The following is a 9,336-nucleotide window of genomic DNA, read 5'->3' on the forward strand; positions in this document are numbered from 1 at the left end:
TTGCCTGGCTAAATGCATATATTATTCTCATCAAACTGCCCTGTAGGCACTACACTTAATGTTCATATTCATATATTAATGCTACTGTCACTCTTGTTTACAGAAGCTTCTCTTTTCAGATGGCAGTGACCACTGGGATGACTTAAAAGTCACCACAGTGCTGAGAAGAAGTGATGGAGGAATGTCAAGCACTGAAACATCTCTATCACATCCTCTGAGGCTCAGGGTCCATTGCATAAGAGGTAGTGGAAAGAATGTAAGGGCCCAAGGAAGGGTAGGACTCCTTACAATGCAACTGTCCAGACAGAAATTGGCCTCAATATACACGACCTTGCAGTGCATAGCAATACCTTCACAAGACCCTCATAATAGGAGGAAAAGCTGTTGACATCAAAATAAAAGAGAGACTAATGGAGAGAGGGAGGGGATATGATGGCGAGTGGCGTTGTTAAGGTGAAAGTGGAGGAGGGGAGGGAGTTTTCATGGCTTACTGTCTATAAGTGTAGAAGTTGTCAATAAAAAAATATACATTAAGGGCTGGAGAGATGGCTTAGCGGTTAAGCGCTTGCCTGTGAAGCCTAAGGACCCCGGTTCGAGGCTCGGTTCCCCAGGTCCCATGTTAGCCAGATGCACAAGGGGGCGCACGCGTCTGGAGTTCGTTTGCAGTGGCTGGAAGCTCTGGCGCGCCCATTCTCTCTCTCTCCCTCTATCTGTCTGTCTCTCTGTGTCTGTCACTCTCAAATAAATAAATAAATAAAAAATGAACAAAAAAATATTAAAAAAATATTTATATATATACATTAAAAAAAGGCTTTTAACTTGACAGGCCCAAGTCTCAAGAGGTACTGGGTTGTCATCATGGGCATCTTCTTTAGAGGAACCCCATGCCTCATAAATTCTCACTTAGGTAGAGAATTCTCTCTTTCTGCTTCCTTTCTGATTTTGAAAACATTAACTGTGCATATGCGTCTATGAGTGTGTGGAGCCGGAGGACAACCTTGGGTGTCATTCTTAGAAATGCTGTCCACTTTTTCTTTTCAAGATAGGGTCTTGGTTTAGCTCAGGCTGAGCTGGAATTCACTATGTAGACTCAGGCTAGCCTCGAACTCACAGCAATCCTCCTCCCTCTGCCTTGCAAGTGCTGGGATTAAAGGTGTGTGCCGCCACACCCAGCTGCTCCATCCTTTTGGAGCTCACTGATTTAGCTAGGTTGGCCAGTGAGCCTCAGGGATCCCGCTGTCTCTATCTTCTCAGAGCTGGGATTACACGTGTGAATCACCACACCTGGCATTTGACTCAGGTGCTGGGGATCTGAAGTCAGGTCAGGTCTTCATGCTTGTGAGACCGATGCTTTCCCATTGGACCCTCCTCCCGGCCTGTTTGGTGTTCTTTAGCCTGGCACGTCCTGGTGCCCTGCCGAGTTTGTAAGCAGAGTCGCATCCATCCCTCCAGGGGGTTAAATACAATCACAGCGACCGTGAAGAGGAGCCATCATGACAGTGCGCTTTTACAAGAGCCTTCATCCTGGCAGGTGGCCAGATACCAAACACAACCTGTGACCAGGTGTTCTTGCAGAAGTCTGGTGCACACTGGCTCGAGACCGTGTGGCTCTCCTGTGACCTGGATCCAGCTTTATTCTTGCCAAGATGCCTTGTCTAGGAGACCTTGACCGGCAGGCAGTTGAAATCAGAGGAGATATATAGCAGGTGGTTCACAACATAATGCATGAAGTCAAAATACCAGAAAAGGAAAAAAAAAAAAGCCATTTGTGGTGGTGTATGCCTGTCATCCTGGCACTCAGGAGGCTGAAGTAGGAGGATTGTTGTGAATTCAAGGCCAGCCTGTGCTACACAGGGAGAGAGACCTTGCCTCCAAATATATGTATGAGGTTTGTTATTCATAGATCCCCAGAGAGAACGTTATGGCACATTGATCACCTTGTGAGTAGGTACATCTGGGCTATATCTAGCTGTCCCGCAGGGACATGGTTACCAGGGCACCGTTAGCAAAGACAGATGTTTAAAATCGATCATATTGCGGAACTAGGAGGAGGCAGAGAGCTAAAAATTTTTCCATGCTGACTCAAAACAGATTCTGCTATGGGAAAGTCTCTGAATATGTGGAATCTATGATGTAGTTTCTCTACTTAATGACCCACAACATGCTTTGGGGCTCCCCACCCCCAGGCGTCGGCAGAGCAGTTTAGTGGTGGACTGGCTCAATTCCGTTTTTACTCCGTGTCGTTGGAGATAGAATCAGATATCACAGAAGGAGTTCTCTTCCCCCTGGGCTGCACCTCATTTCTGATGCAACTGCACCCCAGGTTTATTCGTATGTGTTTTCTAAAGCTTTTTTGCACTTGTATGTGCAGACTCATGTTCATGTGTGCTGGGTGCATGTATTTCTATATGAAGTTCTATGTGCATGTGGATCTGGGGCTACAGGTTGATGTCGACTGTCTTCCTCAATTGCTCCCCACTTCATTTTTGAGGCAGGGTCTCAATGAACCTGGACTTTGCCAACTCAGGTGGAGCCCAGGGACCCTCCCATCTCCACCTCCACAGAGCTGGATTACAGGCACGCATCACCCACCATGCCTGGTTTTTACATGGGTGCTGGGGATCTGAACTTGGGTCCTCTCGCTTGTGGGGCAGCACTTTGCTCACGGAGCCATCTCCCCAGCCACCACCTGTGCTTTAGACACAGAGATAAGAAATCTGGAGCCGCACAGTTCTTTCCTAGGGTGGAGCATGGGACTGGGAGAAGTGGTTACATTTACTGAGTACAGTAAGGGGTGCTGCAGACCACTCAGCGGGGGGGGGGGGGGGTGTTCAGCTCGAGGCACACGTGACTTCTGCAAAAGGCAGGGAGGGAGGGAGGGAAGGGCAGGGAAGGCTGCTTTGCTTTTCCCTCAGGTAAGGTATGGTGGCAGGAGCTTGAGGCAACTGGTCAGAGAACAGTGAGGGAGGAACGCTGGCTCTCAGCTTTCTCACCTCTTAACTCAATCTGGGACCCCAGCCCAGGATGGCGCCGCCCACGCCCTGGAGGGGTCTTCGCTCCCACTCCACGCACACCTCCCTGCAAACAGCCTCATTGGCACGACCAGAGCTGTCTCTCCTAAGTGATTCTAAGTCCAGTCAAGTTCACCATGAAGTCCTAGAGGAGGACCTCCAAGCCTTCCATGGGCACTACCTGCGACAAAGCGCCTTGAACTGAGTCACAGAGCCACTGGGGCTTGTGTATCTGGATGTGTGGGTGGCTGGGTGTTTCGCAACAGTAAAGAGCTTCTTGAAAGGCGACAACAAAAAGTTAATTCAAACTCAAATGCATAATACATCTGAGGTGTTCCAGGCAGCGCTTGCCAAAGTTTCATGCACAAAGTCACTGCTGCCTTGGCTCTGAGCACACAACACGCACACTGTGCGCTCATGTACTGTCACACCATGCACAGCCGACAAACGCTGCCCTTTCAAGACTGTATGTTGGACAGATGGCTTAGCAGGTAGGGCACTTGCCTGCGAAGCCTGAGGACCCATGTTTGACTCTCCTATTCCCCCATTAGCGAGACACACAAAGGTGAGGCAAGCGCGAGGTCACACGTGCCACTAGGTGGCACAAGCATCTGGAGTTCCGGTGCAGTGGCTGAGGCCCTGGGCTGGAGAAATGGCCCAGCAGTTAAAATCACTTGTTTACAGTACCCAAGTAAAGCCAGATGCACAAAGTGGCACATGCATCTGGAGTTTGTAGGGGCCAGAGGCCCTGGTACGCACATTCTCTCTTTCAAATAATTTTTTTAAAAAAGACTGTATGGGGGCTGGAGAGATCGCTCAGCAGTTAAGGTGTTGCTTGCTAAGCCTAAGGAGCTGGGTTCAATTCCCAGTACCCATGTAAAGCCAGATGCACAAGGTGGTGCATATGTCCAGAGTTCATTTGCAGTACCTACAGGCTCTGGAGCACCCACTCCTTTGTCTCAAATAAATAAACAAAAAAGACTCTATTTTATTTATTTATTTATTTATTTGAGAGTGACAGAGTCAGAGAAAGAGAGAGAGAAAATGGGGGTGCCAGGGCTTCCAGCCACTGCAGATGAACTCCAGATGCATGCGCCCCCTTGTGTATCTGGCTAACGTGGGTCCTGGGGAATCGAGCCTCGAACCAGGGTCCTTAGGCTTCACATGCAAGTGCTTAACCGCTAAGACTCTATGAATCACAGTAACTTTACTATTCATGCAAAATGTTCTGCCCAATAGAAGCACGGTAGTTTGATTACAGAAAACAAAGACTTTCAATGTTTTCCTGCCATCACGCCTAAGTGGCTGAGGAGCAGATGAGCGAGTCTTGGCTGGGCTGTTAGACAAGCAAGCACACCCACCTCATTTGTATGCAAGTTTGTTTCTAGAATTAATAAATAATGAATTGTGTGTAACCAAAGAATTGTTTTAAAAGAAAGAAATTCAGGCCGGGGAGATGGTTCAGTGGGTAAGAGCACTTGCCATTCTCAGGCACAAGGGCCTGAGAGGAAATGATTTACCCAGCTCGCCCCTCGCCCCTGCACCCATATTGCTGGCCATTGGGAGCAGAGACCAGAGAGTTGCCAAGGCTCACTGGTCATCCAGTCTGGCGGCAAACAGCAGCTCCAGGTTCAATGAGGACTCTGTCTCAAAGGAAGAAGTGGAAGAGCTCTAGAGGAGCAGAGGAGGACACCTGATGTTCTCCTCTGGCCTCCACACGTAGGCACACACATATGATGAACACGCGTTATGCACGAAGAGCTTGCATTGGAAAAGAGAAGCAGGGCCGTAGGGCTGAGGAAGAAGCTGCGTGTTACAGCCCTTGCCCAGCATTGCGAGGCTCTGGGCCCCAGCCTAGAACTGCCAAAGTCAGTAATAGAAAAGCCAAGGAAGGTCTGCAGAGATGGTTCAGCAGTTAAGATGCTTGTCTGCAAAGCATAACAACCCAGGTTTGATTCCCACATAAAGCCAGATGCACAAAGTGACACATGCATCTGGAGCTCATTGGCAGCAACTGGAGGCTCTGGCATGCCCATTCTCGCTCTCTCTCTGCTTGCCAATGAAAAAGATTTAAAAAAGCCAAACAAACATGAAAAGAAAGGGATCCTGTAAGATGTGATTCAGAGAAGTGGGCTCCACCTTCATGAATGGAATTAGTGTCCTTATGAAAGGCTCAAGGGAACTCCTGGGTTCCTTTGAAGACCAGCAGGAAGGGGCAGAGGGTGCAGAGGCGAAATTTCACCGAATTCATGGGCATCTTGATCTTGGACTCCCAGCCTCCACAGCTGTGAACAGCAAACACAAAAGAGTTGTTTATAAAATACCCCACCCAAGGCATTTTGCTACAGCTGCAAGAAAGGTCCAAGATGATGTCTTATGTTAGTCTGATACATTTTTGGAGGGAGCCTTGAAATATAGCCCAGGCTGGACTTGAACTTGTCCTCCACCCCAACGGTGCACCACCGAGCCTGACCTTGGATAAATTTGCTTTAACAAATGAACCAAAACGAATTCTTTCCTATCAATAACGTCTACTGTTGCTCTTTTTTTTTTGGTTTTTTGAGGTAGGGTCTCACTCTGGCCCAGGCTGACCTGGAATTCACTATGGAGTCTCAGGGTGGCCTTGAACTCACAGCGGTCCTCCTACCTCTGCCTCCTGAGTGCTGGTATTAAAGGCGTGCGCCACCACGCCCGGCTGCTCTTGCTCTTTTTATTTGCCAATATCTCATAGATGCCATTGTGTCATCCTGTCCTCATAGGTTACTTGGGCCTGTGACAGTACCCTCAAGACTTGTTGTATAAGTATTTTTATATGTGTATATATGTTTTGATCATATTCACTTCATTAATCATTTTTTGTGTTCCCACCTCCAGTAGAACCCCTCTTCCCAACTAGTGGTTAAGACATTTGCCTGAGAAGCCAAAGGACCCATGTTCGATTCCCCAGGACCCATGTAAGCCAGATGCACAAGGTGGCCCATGTGTCTGGAGTTCATTTGCAGTGTCTAAAGGCCCTGGCATGCCCATTTTCTTTCTCTGTATCTGCCTCTCTCTCAAATAAATAAATAACTAAAAATAAAATATTAAGAAAGAAAAGCCTGCCAGCCTGGGTTTGAATCCCCAGTACCTCCATAAAGTCACACACACAAAGTGGCACATGCATTGGGAGTTCATTTGCAGTGGTAAGGGCTGAAATGTCCTCTATCTTTTTTTTTTTTTTTTTTTTGGTTTTTCAAGGTAGGGTCTCACTCTGGTCCAGGCTGACCTGGAATTAACTCTGTAGTCTCAGGGTGGCCTTGAACTCACGGTGATCCTCCTACCTCTGCCTCCCGAGTGCTGGGATTAAAGGCATACGCCCCCACGCCCGGCTGAAATGTCCTCTATAGGTTCCTGTATTCAAGATTTAATCCCCCGGATGGGTGTTGTAGACTATTTAGGCGAGGGGTAGGAACTAGCTGGAGCAAGTATGTCACTAGTGGCATGTCTTTGAAGGTTAAACATGGCCCTCAGTCCCTTTCTCTTGTCTGTTTCCTATCCTCCATGAGGTGAGAAACTCCTACATACACTTCCTGCACAGGAACTAAGTGACTCAGCTAAGGGCTAATGGAAGCCCTTGGAATCCATGAGGCTAAATTAGTCTTCCTTCCATGGCATTTCTCAATGGAAGGAGAACCAATACAGGTGCTCACTGAACAAGTATATCAAGGAGGAAATTAGAGTTTTGTGCACAGAAAAATGTCAAGACACTAACATACCAGCCAGGAGTTGAGGTCAGGGGTGCACCCACTGGACACCAAAGAAAGTCTCATCAGTGTTCCTGGATGGCAGCAGTGGCAGGGTGAGGTTGGTGCAGAGAATGTCCCCGAGGGACAAGGGCGTCAGGCGCTGAGACGCAACGGTGCAGCGCTGTTCGAAGCTGAGGCGCAGCAGGCTGATGCTGCGGGTGGCAGACGAGCAGATGCCCACAGTCAGGGCGGCCCTGTGCGGTGGGGTGCGACTCGTGGAGGAGCAGTTGGTCAGAGTCACCTGGACATGCAATCTGTAAATGCCATCACGGTGGATGCGGAGCTGCCCCTTGTCCAGCTCTGGACCCAAAAGGAAGGAGCGGCCCAAGGCTGGGCTCCCATACCAGTGCAGCCTTTGGTCCCTCCGCGGACCTGGGGGAAGAGGGTGAAGGTAATGGGAGAATGGAGGTCCTAAGGATGGAGGTGATCAGACAGCATGGGACAGAGGACAGGGGGGAGGGGGCAAAGGGAGAGGTAGGGCATAAAGGTAGGGGAAGGAGAAAAACGGGAGGAAGGCAGAGATAGAAACCTGGAGGAGAGAGATGGAGACATATACATTGAGAGCCACCAATGGTGCAGTAGGCTCCCATAACACTCATGATTTGCCATGGCTTCTGCTTACATGATGAACATAAAATGGGTTTTCTCATTGCTTAGCCATTTCCTGAAGGTGGTGGGTCCACAGCCCTGATTGTGGGTTCTAGGCTGTCACTCTACTGCTGACCACACCCCCAGCCCTCACTGTGGGTTCTAGGCTGTCACTCTACTGCTGACCACGCCCCCAGCCTCATTGTGTGTTCTAGGCAGGAGCTCTATGCTGTTCCCAGCCACATTAATCTGCTCACTGTCATCTGCTTCTAACTGGCCAGGGGTTTTGCCAGCTTTGTCACTGTTGGGCCCCTGGCGCAGCTGCTCTCTGGAGATGGCACACTCATACATGGGAGGAGAGAATGAGGGATGACAGTCCTTCGATCACTGTGCTGTTTGGGTTGTTTTTGAGTTAAGAGAACCCAGAGAAAAAGGAAGGTGACATTACTGAAAACACCTGCTCCATCTCTTTCTTCCTTTATTATTTCTTTCCTTCATTTCTTCCTCTTCCTCCTTTTTCCCCCTTCCTTTACATTTTTCTTTTCACTTTTTCCTTTTCTTTCTATGTTGTTTCTTTTTTCCCTCTCCCTCCCTTCATCCTTTCTTTCATCGTTTCTTTTCCCTTCCTTTCCTTCACATTCCCCCTTTTCCTTTTTTCCTCTTTTCTTTCCTTGTTTTCTCTGTGTGTGTCTGTCTGCCCTTCGGTTGCTTTGTCTCCCCGCCAACAGCCAGCCTCCAGCCTTACCTGTGAGGTTCAGGTGAAGTTCAGCCACATCCCACTGGAAGAAACAGCAGGAAACACAAAAGAGCCATCAGCACCCAGGTTCAAATGGCCCCCAAACCAGGACTCTCTTTCCTCCTTCCACCCCTCACCTCCTGGGCCTCCATGTGATTTCTCTTTACATTGTTAATTCCTCTTATAGCAGAAGTCCCTGTGAACCCCAGCAGGGAGCTTTAAGCCCTTAAAAGGAACTTTCCATTTTCTCAGGCACTAGAATCTCCTGCATCCTGGAGTTGAGCCCTATGGAGTCCCCAGTAGCTCTGGGAGGCCCTGGAATCCCTTGCTGCCACTTGGTGAAGCCCCTGGGAGTCTCTGAGTCAGTCCTCTGCACAGGGAAACACCGGAGTCTTTTTTTTTTTTTCTTTTTTCTTTTTTTTCTGCTCAAGGGCTTCACCTTTCTCAGGCCAGGACCCCCATCCCCGCCCTGGCAGGGCAGTCAGGATGCCAGGAACCTGCCTGGCACCTTGCTCTGAATTGTATCCTCCTCTCAGACCTTCCTCCTTTCAACCTATTTCATTCCTGTTTTGTCTCCCCGTCTGTGCCCAGTGCAAGTCCCCTGCCTGCGCCTGGGATCCGGAGCCTGAGTCCCTGGCTGCCCTCCTTCCCGCCCCACTCACCCCTGGCGGCTCACACCGGCGCGGGGTCTGGCCGGGGCTGCAGAAGTAGCAGATGGATCCCGCAAGCACCACAGTCGCGAGCAGCAAGGCCCCGCGCAGGAGGAACGCTCGGGACAGACGTGGCAGCGGGCAGCGGGAAGCCTCCTCGGCCATGGCCACCCGGGACACTTGCTGCATCCGCCGACAATGGCAGCCAGGAGGCCAAAAGGAAGCCCCAAGCCACCTCACCCAGAGCGCTCGGGCTGCTGCTTGTACCGACCTGCCCGGTGACCACTGGGGATGTCCGACCTCGGGGAAGAACTCCGATTGCTCACAAGGGGAAGGGAAATCCCCTCCAGCTTCTGTCGCCCTCCTGTCACCTCCCCGGCCAGTAGGGTGAGAGGGGAAGGGCCTGTCCCCCCTGCGCTCCTCACACACGTACAGGACATTCCTCCTTCTGATTATTTGCCTTCCCCGCTCCTGCCTGGTGTCATTTATTCATTTTCCAACCCTTAGCCTTTGCCTTTGCCAGGGATTGGGGACCCTTAGGAAGCAGCAGCTTCCGGGGATCAAGG

General features: G+C 50.0%; 1 protein-coding gene across 1 annotated transcript; it reads right to left on the bottom strand.

Moving 5' to 3' along the window:
* Window positions 1–4,800: 4,800 nt before the first annotated feature.
* On the bottom strand, window positions 4,801–8,948 carry Cd70 (CD70 molecule). Its single transcript, XM_004654743.3, has 4 exons — window positions 8,783–8,948; window positions 8,130–8,163; window positions 6,767–7,168; window positions 4,801–5,296 (listed from the first exon to the last, which is right to left on the bottom strand). The coding sequence occupies exons 1-3, from the start codon at window positions 8,933–8,935 to the stop codon at window positions 6,783–6,785; spliced, it is 573 nt and encodes a 190-aa protein (XP_004654800.3). The 5' UTR covers window positions 8,936–8,948; the 3' UTR covers window positions 4,801–5,296; window positions 6,767–6,782.
* Between the last annotated feature and the right edge of the window lie 388 nt (window positions 8,949–9,336).

This window comes from Jaculus jaculus, chromosome 15 (assembly GCF_020740685.1).
Source record: "Jaculus jaculus isolate mJacJac1 chromosome 15, mJacJac1.mat.Y.cur, whole genome shotgun sequence".
Lineage (NCBI taxonomy): Eukaryota > Metazoa > Chordata > Mammalia > Rodentia > Dipodidae > Jaculus > Jaculus jaculus.